Source organism: Choloepus didactylus, chromosome 1 (genome assembly GCF_015220235.1).
Source record: "Choloepus didactylus isolate mChoDid1 chromosome 1, mChoDid1.pri, whole genome shotgun sequence".
Lineage (NCBI taxonomy): Eukaryota > Metazoa > Chordata > Mammalia > Pilosa > Megalonychidae > Choloepus > Choloepus didactylus.
This window is the reverse complement of record NC_051307.1, coordinates 185,286,795-185,314,026: the sequence shown is the minus strand read 5'-3', so window position 1 is coordinate 185,314,026 and position 27,232 is coordinate 185,286,795. Positions and strand designations below refer to the sequence as shown.

The following is a 27,232-nucleotide window of genomic DNA, read 5'->3' as shown; positions in this document are numbered from 1 at the left end:
TGTCAAGTGAGAGAGGAGAAAGGAATGAGCAAATGGAATTTTAATTATTTAGTTTTGAACACTAAGATGCAAACTAATTTATTTTTTTATTTCTAAATGTAAAATAAAACTTAGATACAGAAAACCACACAAAACAAATACATGGCTTAATGAATCTTTTTACAGTAAACACCCTTGTAATTACTCTTGGGATCAGGAAACAAAACTTTGCTGACCCCTCCCAGAAGTTGCTCCATGGGCCCTGTTCCCCATAAGAAACCACTTTTATAGTCACACTCTCAGCGTTTAAAAACCAAACTAAGGCTTTTTAAAGATCCACAGGCTATAAAAACAGACAGCATCATTTAAGATACATTTTAAGTTTTTCAAAATAAGTAAAAGTAAAAATTAGACAATATATTTAAAACAAATGAATTTTATGGTATATAAATTGTAACTTATAAAGCTGTAATTTTTTTTCTGTATATATTTAAAAGTCCATTTCCCTAAAGTCTCCTTCCTCTGAAACTAAATTCTGATTAAAGTCAAGATTTATGCAGTGACAAGCAGGAGGGATTTTCAGAGACTGCAGAGAACCAGCCAGGAGCAACCTGGTTTTTAACTTTCGGCTCAGGCTTTGGTGGTACGGAGAGGTCCTGGGTAGGTAACAAACACTGGGGAGGCTTGGTTTTCCCAAGTGTAAAAAGGGATAGATGATACTCTTTTATTCCTCTTTGACAGGTCTGGCTGTATCACAAGCATATAAGAGAATCAAGTGCAAAACTGAAAGGTGGGAATGTTGCTGCTCCTATCACTCAACACCCAACAATGAATAAAAATTCTGCATGCAGAACCTGGCGCTTTGGGGGCTGGTATTTGAATAATTTTGCCACAATTGAACAGCACTTCTAAATTTATCAGTAGCCTAGCCGCGGTTCTTGAACTTTAGCTTCATCAGAATCACACAGAGGGCTTGTGCAAACACAGGTTGCTGGGCCCCCTCCCCAGAGTTTCTGGAGAGCGGCCCCAGAATTTGCACGGTTGGTCCAGGGATCACACTTGAGAACCCCTGGCTTAGGAGTTTTTTTGTTTGTTTGTTTGTTTGTTTTTTGAGAGTCTCGTGTGCAGAATTAAGGTTCTATCTAGTCCATTTAGCTTAGCTGCTCTCAGTTTCCCCCTTCTGTCCAGCCAGGGAGCAAAAGATCTTTGCCAACTTCCAATCCCGGGACGCGTCATCAAGCTGCTGACAGGAGGGCCTCCTGATTGCCATTCCAAAGGGTTCCCTCCCTTTGACAGATGGCCGGCAGAATCCTGGTAACACTCTCCCAGAGTCACGCGGCTGCCAACCGCCCCGGGGCTTGCCCAAAACGCCTTCCGTCCCTACAGGAGTCGCGGGGCGGAACGCGGGGCGGAGCTGGTGCCTGGGCCGGCGACAGGGCCAGGAGGGGCGGCGCCAGGCGGCGGGTCCTCAGTCAGCTGACGCCGAGCGGCTGGCTTGAGCTCTGACTGCAGAGCCGGGAGACACGAAGATGGGAACACCGGGGGTCCTGGTTCGCTTTCTCTTTCTGCTGCTGGCGCAGCTGCTGCTGGGGTCTGCGCGCGGGTTGCACGTAAGTCCGCGGGCCCCGCGCGTGGGAACACACTGATAGGGAACAGGCTAACGGAGGCCCGACTGGTGCTGTGGCCGCGCCGGGTCCCGCAGAGCGGGGGGCCTGGGACTCCGATGCGCCCCTGGCCGGCATTCAGTTGGCCGGGCGCAGGCACAGGACTGGCCCTCCCGTCGGGGGCGGGCCGGGCGCGGCACGCGCGTCCTTCTGTGCAGCTCGGTCGTCGGTGTGTTCCGCTCCCGCCGCCCCTTGCGCTTGGACCCACATAGCCATCCAGGAGATTAGGTGAGGTGCGCCCCAAACCTTTCCAGCTTTGAAGTTTTCCGGGAGGGGGATTCCCAATAGCGCGGGTTATTGGAGGACGCCTCCGGCTCTGGCTTGGGGCGCCCTCCCTTGTCCAGTTCGTGCTGTGCGGAGCGATCCGGAAGGAGAAAATCGGCTCAGCAGAGGCCCCTGCAATGAAACATTGGGTTATTTTCCTTTGGGGTGTTCTCCCTTTTGAAACATGTCGTCTCCTCGTCACTCCCCGCCGCCTGCTCTTGGACTTGGATTTCTAATCTCATTCGTCTGACCCTTTTCCTTGGTTTGGCGGTTGAGGGTGGGCAGGGAGCAGGTGCAGGTGGCCGGCAGCGTTCACGGAAGGAGTCTGGCGGAGCGAGTAGGTGAGGTGCGGGGGCGCGCGTGTTCGGCGGCGGAGAGGAGTTGACAGACTCAGCCTAACCAAGGCTGAGGCTCGATACCCAGGCAGTGACCCCGAGCGGCCTCTGAAGCTCTGCTAGGAAGGTCGGCAACACCCCGGGAGAGGAGAGTAGGTGGTTGAAACGGCATCTGTCCCTCTACACGTTCAGTGAGCCAACTGATTCCACCAGAGCTTGGGAGTGCTAAGTCTGGGATGTTTTTAGTAGAAGATGGTGGAATGTGGATCCCTTGACTTGTAAATTACACCCTTTGATAAAAGGCTTTCAATAAGGTGCTTAGGACAGAGAAAAGTCAAAGTCAACCAAGATTGAAAATCTTAAGTACTTGGAAAACAGTTATTACAAAACATTTACATTTGGGGGAAAGGTCACTTCAAATTGAATATTTGCTCTCCTCTCTCCTTCCCCTTCACTGTCTGTGGTTCCGTGACTCCAACTTTTGTACCGAAAGATCTGGGAGGCTTGGAGGAACCCTGGGGTCAGAGCTAGCCAGGCGTGGGGACTTCTGGTGAGGAATTGGGGAACAATTAAAGGGAAAAGTGGCAGAACAAGCAGGGAAAGGCAGATTTTAATCAATACCAATGTGGGGTGGAGTGGAAAGGTAAGGATTTCCGAATGAGGAGATGGTGGACAGGGCAGCCTCCTGGGTGACGGTTACTCATTAATCTTGGGCAGCAATTCAGCAGGTGGGTGCTCAGTGGCTGCCATTCCCCAGTCCCACACAGGGAGGCTGGCTTCACCCTCGGGATTCTTAGGCCAGGTGCCTAGGTGATCCCTCTTAGCACATAGAACTGAACAAAGATACCTGTTGGTCTTGGCTAGCTTTCCATTATTCCCTTATATTCCCTATTTAGAACTGTGGATCTCAAACTTTAACCATATTAGAAATTAAAACTAAGAAATTTTAAAAAATAGTTATTAATTTATTTTAAAATAATTTATCCATTAAATTTGAACAAAATCAACATGTTTTTAATGAAAAATAACAAAATTACCCTAAAAATTTTAGGGGGAAGACTGGCATTGATTTACATTTTTGCAAATCTCTTTAATGTTTGTCTTAATAGAAGATAGACAAATTCCATATCTATTTCTGCATTCAGTCTGTTGTGACATCACGTGTCCTGTAGCCTCTGGAAGACTCTGTTATATACTCATAAAAGAATGAGAATGGGAAAAGCAGTGGTGGCTTAATATTGCTAATGAAAATAGTTTTGAGTTCATGGATATCCTAGGGTCCTAGGACTATACTTTAAGAACCGCTGATACAGAATAATGTGCTTTCTTATTATAAAAGAAGTTTTAAACTTATTGTGAGGGAAGTTTAAATATACAGAAAACAGTAAGAAAATGAAAACTGCCCATCATATCACAATCCTGTGTGTTTGTAATTTAATAATAAAGAGTAGTCACTGATATATTTGGGTGGCTCGGATTCTAGGCGGGTTGGGCCAACGAAGTGGCCTTCAGGTTTTGAATGGGGGCAAGGATGCTCTAATATTCCATAAAGCTGATGCCAGTTCCTGGTTGCAGGCGGAGTTGACCTGGAAACCTGTCCTTGGCCTCTGTCCTTTCTAAGGAACTCACCTCCCAGAGCCTGCCGGCACAGGATTGGTGGGGCACCCTCCTAGGAGCAGAGAAAATGGCGTCTTTCAGGCAGCTTTCCTTGGGGGTGAAGGCCGCCCTCGCTGCTGGCACTGTCTTCGGGTCCATGGTCGTCTCCCGCTCCTATCTGGCAGGGAGCCTTGAGCTCAGGGCCTGGCGTTGGCTCTTCCGCCTGCAGCTTGCCCTCTTTGTCAACTCGCTCATGCTCATTGGCTCCCTGTACATCTGGCGTAGCACAGTGAGTAACCTCTGCCACTCCCCCGTTGCGGAGTCGGCCTGCTTTCGACTTTGGAAGATAGTTGTCATGGCTTTTCTGGCCCTGGCCCACTCCAGTTTCTTCACCATGCTTTTTTTAGTGGCCGAGGAGCCCTACCTCTTTTCCTTGGCTGCTTACTCCTGCCTGGGGGCCTACATCATCATGCTCTTCTTTCTCTGCATCCTCAGTGGCATGGAGCAGGCCTACCAGCTCTTGGCCTGGCGCAGTGGCAGGGCTGTCAGCAGCCTTGACAAGACAAGGAAACTGGCACTCAGGCCCGCGCTGGCAGTGGCGGTGACCGCCATGCTCAGCGTGCTTGGGCTCCTGAACGCTGCCCAGCCCCCGGCTGTGAAAACTGTGGAGGTGCCTATCCATCAGCTGCCCCCTGCTATGAAAAACCTCAAGATTGTGCTCCTCTCAGACATTCACTTGGGCCCCACGGTGGGCAGGACCAAGATGGAGATGTTCGTGAGGATGGTGAACGTGCTAGAACCAGACGTCACGGTGATCGTGGGTGACCTCTCTGATTCGGAAGCCTCGGTCCTGCGGACGGCGGTCTCTCCCCTGGGCCAGCTTCGTTCACGTCTGGGCACCTACTTTGTCACGGGCAATCATGAGTACTACACGTCGGACGTCAGTAATTGGTTTGCACTACTCGAATCCCTGCATGTGCAGCCCCTTCACAATGAGAACGTGAAGATTTCTGCCACAGGGGCCCAAAGTGGTGGTGGTGGTGGTGGTGGTGGTGGTGAAGGTGACGACTGGATCTGCTTGGCTGGAGTGGACGATATTGAAGCTGATATTCTGCACTACTCTGGCCATGGCATGGATCTCGTCAAGGCACTGGAGGGCTGCAGCCCAGACCACACCACCATCCTGCTGGCTCACCAGCCCCTGGCTGCCAAGAGAGCCCTCCAGGCTCGGCCAGATATTAACCTCATCCTTTCTGGGCACACACATGCTGGCCAAATCTTCCCCTTGAACGTGGCAGTCTATCTCCTGAACCCCTTCTTTGCAGGCCTCTACAGAGTGGCCCAGACCACTTTTGTGTATGTCAGCCCAGGCACTGCCTACTATGGAATACCCATGAGGTTGGGGAGCAGGGCGGAGATTACGGAGCTCCTCCTGCAGTGGGATCCCTGAGGACTCCTCTCTGCTCTCACCCTTCGCCCTCTCCTTCCCTCTTCAGAGTGGTTTGCCTGCTTTATCCCCTCCAGCCTTTCTTGCCCAGCCCTGCCCACACAGCCTTGAACATAAGCCTGGTGTGATGTGATCTCTGGTAGAACTGCCTGGAAAATTCAGACTGATTAACTCTTCAGATGGCCAGTGCTTTTTTATATGCACTTGTGAGGCAGCTACAGTCATATATATGCATAGAACGTGCATGTTCTTTCCAGATGGTGTTAAATGAAGCCCTTCTCCTATGCAGAGTTCACAGGGATGAACCAGAACATAGGGTCACTTTATAGGAAGTAGGAGTAGGAAGTAAGGAAGGGGCAGGAAAATTTTCCTCTTGGTGTTTTAAAACCATCTTTAGGACTTAGGCTTCTTCCAGAATCATTGATCCAGAGCTTTTCTGCAGAGGGAGCTGTGTTGCTAAGTAATTTGGGAGAGGCGTCAGATACGGGGCCCTCTGGCTTCTTTTCCCTTTTGGCCCTATTAGAGTTGCCTTTATTGTGGGCATCAGCAGAATCTGCTGGAGTGCAGGACTCAACCTGTGCCAGGCCGTGAGTGATGCTGTTTTGCTGTTTGGACTCCTGAGCCTTGGGTTGGGGGAAGGCAGAAAGAAATACGAGCCCTGTGGTAGGTGATGGTAATAGTATTGCTGCTTAGGAATTCAGGATTTGTTTTGTTTTGTTTTGTTTTTGCCTCCTTCATCTCATTTTAACACCTGGGTAAGGTAATTGGAGACTGGCTACTTTTCCCCACATGAAGATGAGGAAACTGAGGCAAAGAGAGGGAGAGCACTGGCAATGTAACAAGGCATGTGGGTGATTCAGGGCTAGAAACCAGGTCTTCTATCTCCCAATAAAAGTGTTTTTTCAGCTGTCTGAGGGTTAAGTGTCTGTATCTGTTACTGGTGAGTGCAGGGTTCAAATGCAAGTTAATTTTGTAAAGAGAAGGAACAAGAGCCTGATGCTCTTTCCAAATGATTTGCTTAAGGCTGAGTTCAGTCTCCCCATAATTACATAGACCAGGGCCTGGGGGTAGTCAGCTACTTTGCCTGTAGGATGTCTCTTACGTTTTAAGAGGAGTCAGGACACTGGAACTGCTCCCTCTCTCCAGGTTGGGGTCTGGTTTGGGAGAGAAGCTGAGAAGTTCATTCTCTACCAATGGGGAAGTTGAGGCTTGAATGGGGAGTGGCTTGCCTCCCACTCAGCTCTGGCTGTGGAATGCTGGGTCTGTCCTTCCCACTGGGCAGCTTCCAACCAACCTGCTTGACCTCCTAAGAGCTGCCCTTGGGCTCTGGCCACAGACTGGTAGAGCCATCTCTGCTGGCATGGAGACTTGCAGGACAGGCAAGGGTGACTGAGTCTGGAGTCGACCCACCCCTATTGGCCTGGCCGTGGGATGGAAAAGATCCACTCCTGTTCAGAAACACCTCACTGCATCATCTCAGAAAACTGAGGACCTGGGCCTGGCATTGCCTTTTTTTTTTTGCTTTTTTTTTTTTTTTTTTTTTGTGACTAAGAGTCTTTTTCCAACAGGAAGCAGATATGTGCACTCTGACGAGGAGGCCCACCCTACCACCCACTGGTTGGGCAAGTGACTTGACCTTGCTGAGCCTCTGTTTTCCTGAACCATAAAATGGGTATATTTATTGTATCTACCTCAAGATTGTTTTGTTGGGCAGGTATTAAGACATGGAGCATGAGTTGTACATGACACAGTGCACACAGAAAGCACCCAGTGCCATGTTATGTTGATTTTTAAACATCCCTTTGGAGTCTTTGCTAAGGAGCCCTTCCCTGTAAGTCTCGAACACAGATGCCAAGGGAATTGATGGAGCAGCCAATGCTGGGAATGTGAGTGGGCAGCAGGCCACCCAGTGGATTTGTCAAAGCAGCAACTGCTGGGGTTTTGTTTTTCCCTGCCTGTGTTAATGTCTTCTGTGCACACTCTGCCTGGCCAGAGCCCATTTTCCTCCCTGTCCACTGGTATATAATGGGGTCTGTGGGGGATCCTGGAGACTACTCCCTTCTGTTCCCTAGCAGCCAAGGTATCTGACAGTGGGCCACCCAGTCAAGTTCAAAATGTAAGTTTGAGTCAAGATTTCAGTGTTTTCCCTACCACCCCCCTCCTTTTGTTTAATCATCCTTAAAGCCAGCAAAGAGTTTGGAGAGAAATAGTAGAATTTCAGAGCCTGGGAAGGGATCCTGGAGAATCTTTTTTTTATAACAGATTTTGCAGATGGTGGGATTGTAGGAGAGGGGAAGTGCCTTGCCCAGGTTGGTGGCCCAGAGCTGATGTTCCCCAATTCCCTCCATCGTGCTCCCTTCTCCATGGCACCATGCACTGCTCACCACCCCTCCTGGCCTCAGCGGGGCCACTCTTGCAAACACTCACTATTTGTAACCCAACTCCATTTTTTGGATCATTTTTATTGGCTCTTAGTTCTCTTTTGTTTTGGATTACACTAGATTAGACACGTTGGGCAGATCCTGCTGCCCGCATTGGAACTGGTAGCATTGACTCTCTTGCTGTATTTGTGGGTTTCTTGACTTTGGATCTTTTTCATCAGTGCCCTGAGATTGATGAGATTAGCTGTCCTCAAGTCCTGTTTTTATCTTGCCTCTTTGTTTCCTTTCTTTCTCTTGAATGCCATCATTTCATCCATCCACTCTAAAGACCTTGCTTGACTGCTGTAACAGAAATAAAACAAGGCCATCCTATGAATCCAAGAAACAGCTGTCAATACCCTTTTCACACTTGGGTTGTATTTCCTGGCCTGGTGAAAGTTCCTCAGCAGAAATTTCTCCATTAATGTCCTGATCTTGCCCTGTTCTCTGTGGCAGCCTTTGTACCTCTACTTCCAATTCTTAACCCATTTCCCTTCCTTGTTTTGTTTATGTTTGTGGCTGGGAAGAGGTGATAAGAAACATATACTTAAAGCTTGATAATTCTTTTAATTTCATTTCAGTTTCTTTTTTTTTTTAATCTGTTAAATACAGGTAAAAGTGAAATTTAATGCTTTTTAAAAATTAAAAATAGCATATGTGGTATGATGCTAACATTATAAAATTAATCTCAATAAATTAATCCTTCTACCATCCATTCCAAACATCTATCCATCCATTCTTTTTTTCATATTTTGTTTTAAATTTTTTATTATGGAAATTTTATTTTTATAGAGTAGAGAGAACAGCATACTGAATACCTGTGTGCTTATCACCCGACTTCAAAACCTGGGACCATTCTGCTGTTCTTTTTTACCTACCCACATCCCACACTATTTTTCTTTTCTTTTTGATCCTAGAAAACATATAATTTCACTTGAAAATACTTCAGCTTGTACCCTTTTTTAAAAAACATGACCCCAATACCACCATCGTATCCAAGGAAATAAACAGTGATTCTGTTTATTTCAAATACTAAATACTGGGTATCTGTTTATCATCAGATACACAGCCAGTGTTGAGTTTTTCCTGATTATCTCAATTACCTTGTTTTACAGTTCTTTTGTTTGAAACAGGATCTAAAAACAAGGACCAAATATTGTGTTTGATATGTTTCTTAGATCTGTGACAATTCCCTACCCCCACCCTCCTTTATTTTATGTCATTTATTTGTTCGTGTTACCTGGGTCATATATTTTTAAATTTCCTGTATTTTAGATTGCAGTGTTGACTAACATGCTCCTCTACCACTTAAATGTCCTGCAAAGTGGAAGTTAGAGCTGAGCCTGGATGAGATTCAGGTTCAACTTTTCCTCTCTTTTCGTAGGAAGCCTTCATAGGTGGTGCTGGGTACTTCCAGTTACCCACCGGGATTGGATCATGCTGCTTTCAGTGATGCTAAGACTGACCATTGGGTTCAGCTGTGGTCACCGGGACCCCTCCACTACAAAGTTCTTCATCTTTTCATCTCATGTTTTAGTAGCCACTGAGTACTTATTTCACTAAAGGTTGCAAAATGTTGCCTTATAAATTCTATTGTTTCTCTTACATTTATTAGCTGTGGTTCTTCTATAAAGAACGTTCCTCATCAGTTGTTTAGGATTGTAAAAATCTTATAATAAAGTCAAATTAGATGCTTGGTTCTTCCCCTTTATCAATTGTCAGAATGAGTTAGTGCCCTAGCAAAGATAACGAATAAAGTTTTTTTTTTTTTCCTTTTTTGAGGGGGTGGGTGTATTATGAATTTACATATCTTTTAAATGTTTGATGTGCTTCAATCCATCACATTGATAAAATCTTTTGATGTACTTACTTTGACCAGTTGGAGCCCCTTCAGATTGGCTTCTACATCATTTTGATGTGACCCTAATAGTTTTTGATAGTCATAGGTTATCTTTTATATATTCTGCCCCAGACTTGGATTAAGTAAAGGAGTAGCCCTGGTTCCTTTTAATGGGAAATATTGAGAGATCACATATAGGTGTTAGAGGAGCTAATTGCTACTGGTGGTATCATTTTTAAGTTTCAGTAGGTAGTGCTAGGGAAAAAAGTATAGTCTTAGAGAAAAATGAATCATAAGTTTTTACTAGTGTTTTCAATTAAAATAGATTACAGGTTTTTACTTAATTCTCTTTGATTTTATGTTTGTTTCTCTTTTACCCTTAAAACTTTGATTCCTAACAACCTGACATTACTTATCTATTTTATCTTACTATGTATATTAAAGATTCAAAATAACATCAATATTATTACTAAGATTAAACTTACTGGATGCAGTTTTTCTCCCCCCTTCAGTACAGTTTAAGATTTATTTTTATGCAAAACTGAAATATAGTCAAAAGACTATTTCAAAGTAACTTAAATTCTTTACTGTGTGTGAAGTTAGGTTTGTTTGTTTTTAATTCTTAAGAGTTTTATGTATTTTTTTTTAATTTAATTTTGCTTTTTAAACTGCATTTACCTTTCTCTGAGGTGAGGGGGAAGAATTAAGTCAGTAAATCTCAGTGAGTCCGTGAGGATCGGCAACTGTTCCAGCACCATGGCCTTGTTTCTCTTCTAATTTGCCATTTTCCTTCCTGTTTCACTCTTTATCCAGTCTTTTGGATTACTGGAAAAAAATCTATTTTGGAACAAGATAGGCATATGTAAACATTCATAAAAATAGAATGATTAAGCCATAGCAGGTCATCCACCAATCCCTCTGTAACCAAAACTTGATTTTCACCCTTCCCTGAGGTGGTTTTGCTGCTTCTTCAGCATGTCTGCTGTAATTAGTGATCCTGTGATATTTGAAGTTGTAAAGACTCTTTGCTCTGGCATACTCAAAGTATGTTTTCTAGTCAACTGAAATGTTCTTTCTCTTCTGTGCGCTAAGGGGTCTGAGAAGCCCATGGTGAGCGAATACCCCTCCCCTTCCCTCCTCTCAGTCCCCCTTCCCTCCGCCCTAGGGTGCCAGCGAGCTAGGAAGATGGGGTCTCTGCCACCCCAGAGCTGATCAGCTCACGATAGGAATTCCCAAGACTCCCAGGCCTGTGGGCTGAGTGGAAAGGGTGTATAAGGTGGGTTGGGTGCAGGGGATGGAGAACAAGCGAGTAGGTGTGTACCAGAGTATTAGGAGGGACCTGAAGACAGATCAGCTGTGGATATCAGCATGACCTGTGATACCACTGAACTCTTTTTCTTTATTCTAGAAGAATGTGCACAAGTAATGCAAATATGATGATTGACAGTCCCTAGGACTAGGAAACTTGGGGAAGGGAATGTTCTCATTACTTGATGATGTAAATATCGATGTTATGTTTAATGTTTTCTAAAGAGATGCTTATTTCCTGCTTAAATAATCTAAGCTGAGTAAATAGCTTTTAAAAAATTCACTGACAGTATTAGGGGCCTGATATGTATTTGGCCTGAGGGTGTTTTATTAGTACTGCTGTGTTTTTCTCTCTGGTGTGACATGCATTATGTACATGGGGGGCTTGGGAAGATGTAGGCTTTGCTTTGCATGGACTTTTTTTAGATTTTAAGTTTTCTGTGATCTCATGCATTGTACATACTAATGCTACCACATCCCTGCAAGTGTTAAATAAACTGTGGCTCTTCAGTATTACATTTCTGTGCCAATTAATTTAGAAGGGGCGGGATTTACACACAGGACTTTGGAGTAGATTTTGCATTATTTGCATTTTGAGGGAATAAACTCTGAAGGGACCGTCCTTCTTTCCTTCTCCCCTGAGTCAGTTTTGTTCAAGAACATTTTTATATCATTTACTTTTCGCCAGTCTGTTCTGGCATGGCTCTGTTGCCATCAGAATCACCTGGATCAATGATAGCCAACGTGAATACTCTAGTATTTTCCGCATGCTGTGCCCAGTTCAACATTATTTCCTCTGTAGTGATGGACACCAGTTTTGGCCAACATGGCATAGTGCTGTATTTTGGATTTCCTCAAGGCTGGGCAGTTGTTGGCGAGCATGACCGGTTTCACTGTCCCTTGCTTGATCATTTTTGGGATCTACGTGTACCCCAGCATGTGCTTTTCACTTCTCTTAATGAGTTGAAACCTAGAGCTGATTGTTACTTTTTTTGTCTTTACAATCACCATCTCCTTGCCTAAGGTACGTGTCAGCCCCCAACCAAGAGCAATCCACCTTTCTGTCCCTTCTTGGTGGATGGTTGCTCTCAGGGGCATGGACTCCCCAGCCCTCCTGGGCTCCTAAGTTGAGCAGATGCCCGTGACACTGGGGCAGGAAGTGAAAAGACATGAGTGCACACTTCTTTCAAATGCCGTCATCACCAAGCGTACTGAGCTCACTAGGACTGTACCTGCGAGCTGCAGATGACTTTAGAGATGGGCAGAGCAGAGGACCAAAGGAACTACACCAGGATATTTATATTTATGTATGTATATTTTTTAAAAACCCTCTTCTCTACCCTTTCTTTTCACCCTATAGTAATTGGATATCTTTCCACATTAGTAAAGGAAGCGATCTCAGGGTGCAGGAACCTCATTACTCTCAAGAGCTACATGTTTTATCATATCTATCTATCTATATCTATATCTGTATCTATATCTACCTATCTATCTATCTATCTATTCTTACACCACCAATACTGTAATTTATCTCACCTGTCCACTTTTCTATTTGTGTCAACATTTTATTAGGAAAAATTTTCAGACATATAGAAGAGGCAAAAGAATTTTATGCTATCTAGATTCTACCATTAACATATTCATCTGTTAATCCTTCCTTCCATCTTGTTTTTTGGGTGTATTTCAAAGTAAGTTGCTGACATCAGTGCATTTCCCCCAAAATACTTCAGCATGTGAATCATTAACTAGAGATCAATATTTGTTTATAGTTCCTTTTTCTTTTAATTTTAAGGTAAAATTTACATACAATGAAATGTACAGATCTTAAGTGTACCATTTGATGAGTTTTGACAAATGCATATACCTGTGTAGTCCAACACCTTATCCAGATATAGAACACTGTTGTCATCCCAGAAAATTCCCAAGCAATACCTGTCCCTACTCTCCCAAAGGCAACAACTCTACTGATTTTTTTTCTACTATATATTAGATTTGCCTGCTCTAGAACTTAATATTAATGGGCTTATATGCCATGAACCCTTTTGTGTAAGCTTTCTTTTACTCAGCTTAACATTTTTGAGATTTATCCATGTCATTGCCAGTATCAATAGTTCATTCTTTTTTATTGGCGAATAGTATTCCATCATAAGGATATACCACAGTTTATTCTTCTGTTGATAGACATTTGGGTTCTTTTCAGTTTGGTACACTTATGAATAAAGCTGCTGTGAACATTCTACAAGTCTTTTTGTTGGATATTTATTTTAATTTCTCTTTTAACCTTCTACTTTTGAAGGGCAATTTGGTTTACATCAGATTTTTACTACAGTGTTGAATTAAAATTTTTGTGCATTTTAAAGTACATCCATTGGGTAAATCTTAGGGAAAGGATACATGCATTAAAAATACATATGTACTATGGAAAATGTCAAACATACAGAGACATAGAATACCCATTTATCCATCACCCAGCTACAACAGTGATCAATTTTGCTGTACATGCCCTCTACTCCTTTTGTTTTCTCTTAATCTTTTTGGTCTGTCATTTCATAAATATTTTGGTATGCATCTCTAACTGATGAGAACTTTTTTCCTTTTATGTAGTCATCATGCCATTTTACACCTAACAGAATTAATGGTAATTCTTTAATACCATCTAATGCTCAGTCTATATACAGAATTTTTCTATCTCAACATTGTTGTTTTACAGTTAGTTAGAACTGGGATCCAAACCTGGGTCCACATACTGCATTAGGTTGTCATGCCTCTTAAGTTCTCTTTTATTTTTCTAACAATACCCCCTTTTAAAAAGTTTTTAAAATAGTTAGATTGTTTTGTTGGAGCAACTAGATCATTTGAGTTTTAGAATGCCCATTATTTTAGATATGGATTATTGTTTTCCTGTAGTATAATTAGATTTAGGTTCAATGTAGAGTCAGGTTCAAAATGAGGATCATTGGGTACTTTCTTTTGAATTACAACATGAGGGTCATAATATCTAATTGTTTGGCTTTTAGTGAGGCTGAGATTGAGCAGGGGGTCATGTGGAATCTACTTGACCTCTTCCTTCTAAAATTTTCATCAATCTTTCTAATGGTTTTAGCATCCACTAATGATTATAACTTAAATCCCTTGAGTCATGAAAGGGGGACTTTTCAGATTCTATCATTCCTTCTGCATTTATTAGCTGGAATTCTATGAAGAATTTCTCCTTGTAAACTTTTGGTTACCTTGAAATAGAGTTTTTATGTGAAAGGGAGGTAAACTGCATGACTCTCTATTTATCATTTTGTGGTATAGTGAGTTGGTACTCTAGCAATCACAAAAGATGACTCTTCCAGTTGCTAAAGCTGCTGAAATGCAATATACCAGAAATGGATTGACTTTTATAATGGGGGTTTATTAGTTCACAAATTCTACAGTTCTAAGGCCATGAAAATGTCCCAGTTAAGGCATCAACAGGACGATACCTTCTCTGAAGAAAGGCCGATGGCATCCAGGGTTCCTCTGTCACATGGGAAGGCACATGGCAACATTTGCTGGCCCTTCTCTCCTGGGTTCTGGTTTCAAAATGACTCCCCAAAATGCCTCTGGGAGTTTCTCCCTTATCTTCTCTGAGCTCTCTCCAGAGAACTTCTCTGCCTTTTATCTTCTCTTGGAGGATTCCAGCAAGGGGATTAAGACCCACCTTGAATGGGTGGGGTCACATCTCCATGGAAACAACCTAATCAGAAGGTCCCACCCACAAGAGTGGATTAAAAGAACGTAGGCTTTTCTGGGGTACATAACAGCTCCAAACCAGCACAATGACCAATGATTTTTTTTTTCTGTGTATCATTATGAACTCATAGGTTTTAATATCCATGCATCTCATCTCCCCACCCCCCATCTCCAGGCAGATGTCTCTTAAGTCTGTCTCTCTCTTTTTCTGGCTTTCTTTCTCTCTTTTTTTTTGTTTTGTTTCCTATTCTCAAATTTTCCCACCTGAAGCCACCAGACCCTCTTTATGTTAGCTCCTGTGTCCTACATCTAGCAACCACTGGGCCCGTGGGTTCTAACTCCAGTCCACTGCCTGCCTTGCTTCCGCTACTGTGGTCCATGTCTCTGTTTCCTTTTTTGCTGAGTGTTTAAAAACACATCTGAACCTCCAAAACTTCATGCTAAAGAAGCCAGACACAAAAGGTCACATACTATGATTCCATTTATATGAAATATCCAGAGTAGATAAATCCATAGAGACAGAAAGCAGATTGGTGGCTGCCAGGGGCTACAGGGAGAAGGGTGGGAGAGAAACTCCTTAATCAGGGTGAGTTTTTATTTTGGAACGATGGAAATGTTTTGGGACTAGATTGAGGTGGTGGTTTCACAACACTGTGCATGTACTAAATGCCACAAATTGTTCACTTAAAACTGGCTAACTTTATGTAACATGAGTTTCATCTCAATTAAAAATAAATACACAACACATCTGATCCTATTATTCTTCCATTTAAATTGTTCTCCATACCTCTTCATATAAAAACCCAGGCTCTTGAACATGGCCTTCAGGGTTCATTCTGTCTGGGCCCTGCCTGTCTCCTCCACTTCAGCAGCCTGTCAGGCTCCTCTTTACTGGATCCTCACGTGTGGTCCTGCCTTCTGTGCTGCCAGCCCTCACTCGTGTCACTATTCGGTGGGCTAACTCCTCCTCCTCATTCTCGGGCACGCTAGGTCATCTGGGCAGCTTTTAAGAATACTAACGCCTGTGCTCCACCCAAGACCAATTAAAGTCTGAACCTCTAGGGGTCAGGCCTGACTTCGATAATTTTGAAAGCTTGGGCAGGTGATTCTGGGTGCAGCCAAGGTTGAGAACCACAGTTTTGAATATTCCTTCCTCTGGGGAACTTTCCCTCACCCCCAATCCTGGTGACATGCATTTATTACTGCCATACAGCATCCTGCTCTAACCCTCACTTTTACCGCTTGGACCTCACTGTACTGATTCTTGGGTTTCTCCCACGCTAGACGGAAGCTTCTTGTGGGCAGTGGTCATATCTGTTTGGTTCCCCTCTGTGGTTACTCAGCACATAATAGTTGCTTGGTAATAATTTGTAAGGGATGGTAAGGAGATATTTGGGCCAGACTTTGAGGTTGTTTGAAGGCAAAGCGGTAACCCTGTATGAGGGTAATGAAGGCTGATTCCATTTTCTGGCATCCAGGAGCCACTTCAACCTGCCACCATCATTTCTTCTCCAAACCTTAGACAAACGCCCGTTACTTTTCTCAATTGTTCCTGAAGCTGCTTTGCTCCCTTTATGCCTGCTCCTCAAATTTCCCTAACTTCAAGAGCCACCTCTGAACTTCTGGAACTTGTGGGAAACCCTTATTTGACACTTAGTCCTATACGTACTGTGAGAATGTTTTCAAAATCATCTGCTGTGGCACCTAATGTAATAAATAATTTTTCTATTTTTGTGAATTTCTTTGGGAGATTTTTGCCTTTGGATGGAAATTAATGGGAGAATAAAATGATAGTAACTTGGCATTCTTGCCTATTTTTTTTTTTTAACAATTTCTTAAATTATTTGTTCATTTTTGGTAGCTTTATTGAGGTGTAACTTAGACAGTAAAACTCACCGGTTGCCCAGATGTGTTCTCTGAGTTGCTTTACTTTCAGCCACAGTCCTTGGACTCCCATTTGGACTTCAGGCCCCATGTGATTGTGGTGGTGCCCGGGACTCAAGCCCAGACAGTTGCTTCCAGATACAGCTTCAAGGGATCCCCCTAAGGCCATCTCGGACCATGATGCTTCTGTGAGTGAAGCTAGTATTGTGACCCTTGAAAGCCCAGAGATGCACAGGGAATCCTACCAAGAGTGGAAGACACGAGTTAAAAGTTGATTTCTTGTAGGCCCTGGTCCCTTTTCACCTATGGTCTCGTGCAGCGTTTTTCTCTCCACTAGAGGGCAGTAATCCACTCTGCCCTCCCCTTTGAGGTCTTTGCTCTCAAATCTCAGCATTTTAGCTCCAGAAGTGACTCCAAAACAGTGTTTCTCTTTTATTTGACCATAAGAAATAGGTCTTATTTGCAACCCAGTACAGACATCTATGCATATGCAGATCTACATATGTATATATAACTAAAGTTTTACAAAAGAGTACTTCCTTTACAATGTGCAATGCACTCTGATTTTTTCTGTTCTCTCAAGTTAAAAAAAAAAAAAAGGTGCTGATCATCACCCAAAGTGATTTCATGACTCACAGATTGAATCACAACCGATAATTTGAAAAATATTGCCCCAGAGATTGTTTCATCTGACATTCTGGAGATGTAGGATTAGTGAGGGAACTTGCCTGGCTCACTCCAGGACTTAGAGCAACACCTTGGATGAGGCGTCAGGACTTCAGATGTCTAATCTGGTGCTTTCAGTTCTGTGTGTTACACTTAGAATTTTCTTAGTGGGTCATGGTAGCCCCAGTGATCTTGACGTTGAGGCATATCCAGTGCTCAGGAAGGTGGCAGCCACAAGGCTGTGTGTCTGTGTGTGTCTGTGTTTTCCATTCCCAAGCTACCTGAACAGCACACTGGGCTTTGCAACACCAAGAGTCACCTCCAGTGAGTTTTTTCTTTCTTGGCAGATACAACTTCTGCATCTCAGTCTGATAGTGAGGATTGTCAGGTAGGTGCTGGCCTCTGGAAGCTGAGCCCTTATGGAATCCTGCACGTGAGTCCTTGAGGAGTTCTGGTACCTGAGTGCACGCAATGGGCCCAGCTGAGTGAGAGGCAGTGTTCCTTGTCCCGCAGGCCTGGCTTAGCCCAGAGCCAAGCATAAGCTCCATCAGCACATTAGGCTAATTAAATAGACAAGGAGTCACCAGCTTGCTGTCAAAGGTCTGCTTCTGAAATGCAGAAGGTGGACGTTTTCATGCAATCCCATCTTTACTCTGTAGAATGCCTCCCAGAGGACGTTTGAGATCAGCTATGACCAGAACTGCTTCCTCAAGGATGGCCAGCGGTTTCGCTACATCTCTGGAAGCATTCACTATTTCCGCATACCCTGCTTCTACTGGAAAGACCGGCTGCTGAAGATGAAGATGGCTGGGCTGAATGCCATCCAGACGTGAGTTGGAGGGACTTGACTCTTTCCTGGGCCTGCATATCCATACCTGGAGAGAGGGACAGGTGCATTTCTCAGTGCAGCTATTTCACTGCTCCAAAATGGGAACTAACATAGTGTGGTATTTGGGGTGGGGGTGGGGGTGGGGGGGCTTGTCAGGAGCTTGGCTGGTGTGTCTTCAGACAAGGAACCACTTCTTCCAATCTTGAGCTTTGTCACCAGAAATTATAAAATGAATATTGGCTTAAAAAGGTAAGGAGAAGTAACAATGATTGAGCACAAACCATGTATAGGACACTTTATACAAGGTGAAGCTGATATTTGCCCAAGGTCCTCCCTTTGGTCAGGGGTCCAGCTAGGATTTGAACATAAGTGTGTTTGTAAGCAGCCATAGCTTCTCTTCATTATTAGGGAAATACATCTTGTTACATAGATTCCTAAAACCTGCTTTGTCTTGCTGAACTTGCTGGGTTAATTCTACAACCCGGAGCCATAGAATTACCCCAATAGCTATCTCTCATCTCTTCTTTTCTGCTGTTGCAAGATGACTAATAGTGAAGAAAGTTGGGGTAGATGGCCACTCTGGTTTTTGCAGTGCTGATGTGGATTGCAGATAACTTTTCAAAGATAAAGGGTGAGAAAAACCAGAGGGAGATTCCTGGGACAGATAGTGAGAATCCCACTCATTATTCTGGTTCTAAGCCCACTGGCAGAATGACCTTAGGATCTGTCTGTAGCTTCCACTCTAAATTCTGAAGTCATGGGATGGTGGAAAAAGGACAGGAGCCAGGGAGTGTCAGAGACTTCCGTGATGGGAGGGGGTGGCTTCATATTTAAATTTGTATCCCGTGCTGCAGGTAGCCAGGGTTGCTGGTAGGAGGGTTTTGGTTATTTTACCTTCCTTCTGCTATGTTATTTCTGATAGAATCTTTTATCAGGAGGGCACTGAGGTTAGAGGTTAACATACCTGGACTAAAATCTTGAATCTGTTTTCTAGCTATATGAATTTGGGCAAGAAGCATCACCTTTCTGGGTTCATCTCCTGCTTGGATTGCTAATACTTGTCTCAGAGGGTCCTGGGGAATTTAGTAAGACAACTCCAACCAAAGCTTTCTGCACATTTGCACAGACTGGCTGCTCCTCCGATTCTGCTGTCTTTTCCACACAATTGCAGCAAAGTGATAGGTCCCAGTCTGGTGGATCCACGTGGGAAGTTCTCCATTATTCCCCAAAGAAGTGCACATTAGCAAACAAATGGGAATGAGACTCCACAATATTCTGATTATCATGCTTTGACTGAAGGGTCCATTATCAAACACTGGCTAACATGCATCCTCTGGCTGTCCCCTTCGAGAGACCACTCTGATAAATTCTTCCCCCCATTTGTCCCGCAAAGATTTCTTCCCAGCAAAATCAGAAAATTCAATGAGAAGAATTACCGGGGATATTGTGTATTCACTACTAAATTTCTAAAGATCCCACAGAGCTTTAAAATCCACTTAAGTAGTAATCCAAAAATACTCACAAAATTTTTAAGTCTTTAAAAAAGAGTAATAAATAACAGGCTATGGTTATATATATGCAACTATATCAAAACAAGTACATGGAATTCATTTTCTTTTCCAGATCATGTTTTAAAATCTTTTTTAAAATTCTAATAGTAAGTCATCCAAATAGTAATACCATCATTATATCTGATTTCATTTTTGTAGTTCCATTCTTTGCTTACTTGCATAAATATTTTTCTATTTTTATTAAAAATTATTTTTCAAGTAATAAGTGTACCTCTTATTACTTTGACAAAGATATTTTTGGTTTTCCTAAACCTTACACAAACATGTATCATTTTTATACATTAAAATAATGCTGTATGTGTTGGTACATATATATATATTTATACATACATTTGCTTTTTTTAAAGGGTACACTGTGTTGAAAGTTTTATGTTACAGTTTCTGTAAAGATTGTTTTGATAAACTTTCAAGTTAATATGCCACCACTTATGTATATTTTTCTTTTTAAAGAGCAAGCATTAAATGGCAGTGGGCATTCTTTGCAGTTCATAAATTAAATGTGTTTCCATCAACTTTGACTACCTTGGGGAGCTGCTGTGAAAACTCATAAATAGGAAGGCCTCTTTTTGGGGAGCTATTAAAGTAGCAGGTTTGTATGTCCTGTGGGTTTACAGTTCTGCAGACAGTTCAGAAATTCGTGTAAGGGATCTGGAGTTTTGAGCTTTTCCATTTTGCAAAGAGGTCCTCAGTCCAATATTTAATGAAGAGTATAATTGTAAGAAGCTAAAAGCATGATTCACAAACAAATACATAGTGAACATGTGTTAAAACTTTAACTCATTAATAAGAGAACTGGCCAGAAGGCAAAGCTGATTCAAAGGAGAATCTGAGGAATAGAAGTTTACATAGTCAGTCAAGAAAGGTGAGCTGAAATAAATTTGTCTTCAGAGAAAAGGCTGGTTAGTGTCGTAAAAGGTAACAAAACTGTAACCTTTGGGGTCTTCTATGTGTCATAATCATTTGCATCTCTATTGGGCAAACCCCCACAAATTAATCTGTAACTTCATAGAGTCTTTCCACTAATCAATAGTAAATCATATGTGAAGCAGAATATATCCCCCAGAGTGATATAAGCCTTGAGTGGGCCTGTTGGCCAAGGCTCCAATATAACATTGAAAGGAAATACAGGCTTCCTTTTGCCTCATTTCCAAGTTTTGTATCATTTTTCTTAACACCCTTCCCGTTTTTCTCTTCCCTCCTATCAGCACATTAGCAGCAGTCCTATCAAGGTCCCCTGCTTCCACCCCTCCTTTATCTTCACTCGGCCACATGTCCAGGAAGGGGTTATGTGTGTCTTGGCAGGTACGTGCCCTGGAACTTCCATGAGCCCCGACCAGGACAGTACCAGTTTTCCGGGGACAGTGATGTGGAACATTTTATTCAGCTGGCTCATGAGCTGGGACTGCTGGTTATCCTGAGGGCTGGGCCCTACGTCTGTGCCGAGTGGGACATGGTGAGTATGGCTAGACCTCACACTGCCTGCCTGGTGTGTGCGAACAGGGAGAAGTGAATTAAAGCAGTTTGAATAAGAATCTAACTCCAGAAAACGTGGAGCCTGTGTCTGTACCCAGCATGGATGTCTTGCACCTTTGGGAGGCTCCCGGGTAGACAGAGACAAGGTTCAGAAGACGTGGCTTCTCCTCCTGGTGGTCACTCACTATAACTCAGTGTCTTCATCCGTAAAACCAGGTTAATGGTGTCTGCTCTGTCTACCTCAGAGCATAGTTTTGAAGTTAAGTGGAGTGTTCTATATAAAAAGACTGGTTTGCAAAACATTACATTACTGTAGAGTGAAATCATTTCTTACTATGTTACGATTTCTAATTTTCCTGAAAGTTACAAAGCCCAGCTCAGACACCCCTCTTCCATGAAGCTTTTCCTCTTTTGCCTCACTGCTAATTTCTATCTCCCCTGAGTTCCTTTTATGAAATAGACATTAAAATGGCTCCCCCTTTACTTTTTTTTTTCTGTCCTAGGGAGGACTACCTGCTTGGCTATTAGAGAAAGAATCCATTGTTCTCCGTTCTTCTGACCCAGGTAGGTCATTACCAATGTCTTTGGAGAACCTATGAAAAGTTAGACATTTATTTCAAAAGGGTCAGCTAGTTTGAAGGCTGGGCTAGTTCTGTGCAAACACATCTGAAAGTTTAGGGTAAGTCTGATTGTTAATCATCACCATTGGGCCTCACCAGACTTTGAACATGTGGAAAATAAGGCTATCTTAACTATTTGACCAGATCTTGCTGATAAACTGGTATCTGAAGTGGCACCAAGCCCTACTTGTGGCTGACCATCTGACTTTAATGCTTTCTCTTTCTACGCTCCTAGTATCTTACAGCACTAGTGATAGCGTCTGGCTACTCTAAATGGCAGATGCAGTTTCTAAGATGGTGTCACTGGATTGCTTGGTAGCTGTAGTGCCTTCTATTTCTTGGTCTGCTTTTACAAAGTGATATATGAGTGACAGGTTTTCCTGTCTTCCTGAACTACTAGAGATTATTTTAGTTGTAAACACTGATCAGTTATTAGGTCCCATTTCTCTGCATTTCTGTCTTCTGAAATCTTTAGTTTCTCTTAGTGATGCTGGAGGTGGTGGTGGTCGTGACAACTATTATCATAACAGTAGCTAACACTATGTAAAGGCTGATATATTTATCATACTACACCGTTTGTATATTTCCCTCTTTGTGTAGTAATCTTATTATGTTTTGCACTGTTAGTGTATTATTATGTTTTTACATGAAATATCTCATTTAATCCTTAGCAGCTTTATAAAGTACATATTTTATTATACCCATTTGACAATATAAATATAGAACTTATGAGAACTTAATTTTAAAAAGGAAAAGAAGCCCTCCTGTGATATAGAGAAAGACATGCCATTCAGCTGCTCTTTTATTCATTCAACAAACACTTACTGGATGCCTCCAGGGCTCTGGGCTTTGTGTCCTGGTGGCAAAGGCAGACACCAGGCATATTATGGAGGAGCTCAGCTGAGGAAGTGACTGCCTTGCATGACAACTTTTATCAGACATTTATTCCACATAGCTGCTGCATTTCAGAAGGTAGCTGTTGACTCTAATATATCCTGATCTGTGCTGCCAATCCCAGTATATTAAGTGTGTCAGTGTTTCTACAAGGTGTGTGATGGTGTTAAACCTGTCCTGTTCTCCAGATTACCTCGCAGCTGTGGACAAGTGGTTGGGAGTCCTTCTGCCCAAGATGAAACCTCTTCTCTATCAGAATGGAGGGCCAATTATAACAGTGCAGGTAAACATGGAGATGAGTCTGGGCAGGTGGGAGAAGGTTTCCATCCACCCACATTATGTCCATGATCAAAATGATGCAAAATGAGCCTCATAAATCTGTTTCATTAAGGCATAATGCCATTGGTGGTACTTTTATTTAAATTGCATTTTTGGTAGGCATTTCCATTTTTTAATACCTGCTGTGAACTAGGCTCTGTGCTGGATTTGCTACAAATGTTATTTAGTTCTTCCAACCATGCTGTCCATTTAGATGAAGAATTTCAAAGAGGTTAAGTGACGTGGCCAGGGTCACCCAGCTGGCAGGTGGCAGAAGTAAGATTGCACCCTGAGCTGCTGATCTTGTAGTCTGTTCTCTTTCTCTTGTGCCATATCACATTCTGAAAGAAAGGATGAGGCGTGGCCTGAAACACTTTGGTGTCTGCACTATGCAGGCAGTCAGCTAACATTGGTATGGCAAGGGGATGCTGTGAACTGGGGTCATTATGATTTCTTTCTCGGTTCCTGCCCCACTCTCCTTCCTCTTCCATGTTTTCTTTGCCCTGCAAAGAATTGATGTGTTTTAGGGTATACTGGAGGGCAAGTATTTTCCATATGAAAAACTGGGTCACTTGGCCTTCAATGATTTTGGTGTTTGTGAAGTTATTTAGATGAAAAGGCTGTAACCCAGTGCCATGTTTATTGGACATTTACCAAGGATGCTTTTATTGAAAAGAATAAAGTTATATATAAAAACTGGCTGTATCCTGGAAAACGGAAGGGGAAGGAGAGTCTAATGTGACACTTCCTAAGGGAGTGAGGTGCAGATTTCTTTCTAATGAGCGGTGCTCTGGACAGTTTGTAGGGATGGCCATTGTGAGGAGGGGCCCACAGCCATTCTCTTGCCCTCTGGATATAGGTCAGATGAGGTGGTGAGAGGACGAGCTGGCTGGGCTGTTTGTTGTGAGATGGCTCGGGGGAAGGAGGTGTCTTCTTGAGAGCCCAGGTTGCTGTTCACAGAGGGATGTGCAGGCAGCACTCATCCCTTTACCCTTTGTGAGCCTACCCTGGGCTAAGCTTGTAGAAGCCACATTTCTCTGGACAAAGTTTTCAATTCCCACACTTGGGTGTGTCTTTCCTCTGCACAGCTAGCTCCTCTTGCTTTCTCCCAGTCCCCAGTTTTCTTTAGCATTCCTCTTTTTTCAGTCCACCTTCTTGAATCACTTGCAATGTCTGCTCGATACTTTTCTGCCACCTTTTGATAGCAAATATGTAATCAAATATTAACTCTGCAGAGAGGAGCAAAGTTGACTGTCTTGGGGACATTTCTTCTTATGTTCATCTCTGGCTACTTCAGATGACTTTAACCTGACAGTGTATCCTACCAGGTGACCCTACCGTCTTTCTCCTTCTGTGCCCTTCATATCTCTACCTGTTTGAATCCCACCTAGTCATTTTTACCTCCTGATTAACAAATGAATGAATGAATGAATATTGGTAAGTACAGAAAAATACAGGGAAGCAGAAAAAAGTTGTCACTCAAACTCAGCTGTCAGAAGCGAAACTGCATTTTAGGAGACTTTTTCTGAGCCTTTGTTTCCTTTTTACAGAATAAGTGACCAGTTTCCTATCTGGCCTTTTTCACATTGTTCTTATGTCATAAGCATTTTTTCATAGCGTTAAAAATTTGCACACCATCTTTCCTGATTGCCCAACTTGTCTTTCAAGGTACAGTTTCCTGCATGTTCCCTCCATTGGAAGCCTTCCTGGTTGACTTAACTGGTTTCCACTGGACTTTCAGAACTCCTAGTTGGTGCCTTGGTTTGTGATGCCCTAGGGGTGCTTTACCTGGTTTCATCCCTGACCAGGTGTGTCTCTAGTCTGCCCACCTCCTCACATGCCTTCCTGCCTGCCACGAGGTCACAGCACACGTGTATATACAACCACACCTGCCAAATGGTTCTGGAACTGAATAGAGGCCTAGGTGTTGGATAAGAAAGAATCGGGGGACTGGTAGACAGTGTTTCTGTGTGTATAGGTTTCTGTAAAAGCTGATTTCTATCTCTGTCTCAATTCGGTTCGAAGGGCAGAAAATGATGACTTTACTCCGTCCACTATGTCGGTGCTCCCTCTGGGTGCCCTGGAGTTTGAGGAGGACCCAGAGGAGCTGTGTGTCTGCAGTCAGGGCAAAAATGAGCCAGAGTGAGCCCTCTATCTTGGTGCTTGCCCTTATGAAGCTTGTTACTGCAAAGGAGAGGCTAAGCCTATTTATAATTGTGCCTAAGAGTCACCCCCAGAGAACCTCTTTGTTGCTCAGATGGGGCCTCTCTCTCAAAGCCAACTTGTCAGGTGGACTCGCTGCCCTCCCCACTACATGGGACATGACTCCTGGGGGTGTAAATGTGGGACATGACTCCCAGGGATGAGCCTGGACCCGGCATCGTGGGATTGAGAAAGCTTTCCTGACCAAAAGGGAGAAGAGAAATGAAACAAAATAAAGTTTCAGTGGCTAAGAGATCTCAAATGGAGTCGAGAGGTCATTCTGGAGGGCATTCTTATGAATTACATAGATATCCCTTTTTAGTTTTTAGTGTATTGGAATAGCTAGAAGGAAATACCTGAAAATGTTGAACTGCAATCCAGTAGCCTTGATCCTTGAAGACGGTTGTATAACTATATAGCTTACACTGTGTGACCATGTGATTGTGAAAACCTTGTGGCTCATACTCCCTTTATCCAGTGTATGGACAGATGAGTAGAAAAATGGGGATGAAAATTAAATGAATAATAGGGGTGGGGTGGGGAGGGTGGGAAGTTTTGGGTGTTCTTTTTTACTTTTATTTTTGTTCTTATTTTTATTTATTTATTTTTTGGAGCAATGAAAAATGTTCAAAAATTGATTGTGGTGATGAATGCACAACTATATGATGATACTGTGAACAACTGTACACTGTGGATGATTGGATGATATGTGACTATATCTCAATAAAATTCCAGGAAATAAAAACAAAAACAAACAAAAAATGAGCTGGACCAGAAAGCTCCAATCCCTGCATTTGGGGCCCTCAGCACTGTTGTCTCACAGCTGCAGGAAGCCCGGCCTAGGTCTTTGTTCCTCCTTGTGATTCAGCCCTACAGGCAAATGTGCTCTTTGGAAGGATTAGCTAAACCAGCGTCACCTGTGATGGCTTGCATGTTGGGCAGTTCATTTCAGTTTGTACCAGGACCTCCTCTAAAATAAGTAAAGCCACAAACACCTATTAATAATATTCAGAGTGGAAAATCATTAGGCATGGGCATCCTTCCACCCACAACCTTACTTCACCCAATTAATGGGGCATGTGCCATGAATTAATAACTTTAAAAGTTTATGGTGCTGTGTTAAGGAGCTACAGAATGGCCTAGTGACTGCAAACTAAGACTCTATAGGCCAAATCTGTCCCACTGCCTGTTTTCATAAATAAAGTTTTACTGGAACACAGCCATGCCTATATGTTTACTATTGTCTGTGGCTGCTTTTGTTCTACAACAGCAATGTTGAGTAGTTGCAACAAGGATTGTGTGGCCGTGAAGCCTAAATATTCATCTGGCCCTTCATTGGAAAAATTTGCTGACCCATGCTCTCAAAAGATCAGTGATCTTTTTGAATCTACCTGTGACTTTTTTTGTGGATTTTTCAAGCCCTTTTCTGTTTCTGTGTGTTTGATCCCCCACCCCCCACCTTCAAACTCACCTATTTCTTTTTCTCTAAATGGCAATAGCACAGAACTGGGGTATACTCCTAGCTGTAGCTTTTTGAGCACTTACTTGGTGCCAGGTACTTTGCAAAGCCCGTTCGTATATTGACTTAGTTAATTCTCATAACAACCCGGCGAGATAGGTACTATTATTCTCCTCCTGCAGCTGAGGAAATAGATGGAGTTGCATGGATAGGAATTGGGGTTTCGAAGCCTGTGCCTGCGACATGACTCTAAGCTGTCTTGCAAATGTTGCTTTCCTCTCTGTATCTAAAAACCCAATCACGTTGTTCTTATACATTTATTACAGGCCTGTTTATTCTATGGTATGTAATAACAATGGTTATGACAGATAATTAAGACTTTTGAACAAGTGAGATTAGAGGGATGAAAACTGAAGTGGGGTTGGGCAGAAAGGAACACAAGAGGCAAAGGCTTTGGGGACACTTAGTTGCTAGAGTGACCCTTCAATTTAGTTCTGAACTTCTTGGCAGCCAAATGATAAAGGGAAACAGTCCTTTAAGAAGCTTTTACACATTCTCTGACCACAACGGAATACAAATAGAAGTCAATAACCATCAGAGATTTAGAAAATTCACAAACACCTGGAGGTTAAAAATGAGGGGGAGATGAAAACATTCCTGGATAATCAAAAGCTGAGAGACTTCATCACCAGTAGATCAGTCCTATAAGAAATTCTAAAGGGAATTGTGCAGGCTGAAAGGAA

The 27,232-nt window shown here is 43.1% G+C and overlaps 2 protein-coding genes and 1 pseudogene across 3 annotated transcripts in view; 2 read left to right on the top strand and 1 right to left on the bottom strand.

Moving 5' to 3' along the window:
• Nucleotides 1–1,434: 1,434 nt before the first annotated feature.
• Nucleotides 1,435–27,232, top strand: part of GLB1 (galactosidase beta 1) — a 92,256-nt gene continuing 66,458 nt past the window's right edge. Inside the window, exons 1-5 of one of the 2 annotated variants that reach the window (XM_037846674.1) lie at nucleotides 1,435–1,589; nucleotides 17,783–17,952; nucleotides 20,826–20,976; nucleotides 21,500–21,560; nucleotides 22,699–22,793. In XM_037846674.1, coding sequence (XP_037702602.1) covers nucleotides 1,509–1,589; nucleotides 17,783–17,952; nucleotides 20,826–20,976; nucleotides 21,500–21,560; nucleotides 22,699–22,793 — 558 coding nt within the window. In that variant the 5' untranslated portion in view covers nucleotides 1,435–1,508. Of the gene's footprint in view, nucleotides 1,590–1,826; nucleotides 1,872–17,782; nucleotides 17,953–20,825; nucleotides 20,977–21,499; nucleotides 21,561–22,698; nucleotides 22,794–27,232 lie in introns of those variants that run through there. The other variant, XM_037846680.1, reaches the window with a different exon arrangement.
• On the top strand, nucleotides 1,894–11,369 carry TMPPE (transmembrane protein with metallophosphoesterase domain). The gene is made up of 2 exons (XM_037846692.1): nucleotides 1,894–2,248; nucleotides 3,818–11,369. Exon 2 carries the CDS (start codon nucleotides 3,927–3,929, stop codon nucleotides 5,286–5,288), a length of 1,362 nt encoding a protein of 453 aa, XP_037702620.1. The 5' UTR covers nucleotides 1,894–2,248; nucleotides 3,818–3,926; the 3' UTR covers nucleotides 5,289–11,369.
• Nucleotides 11,528–11,864, bottom strand: LOC119542152 (annotated as a pseudogene).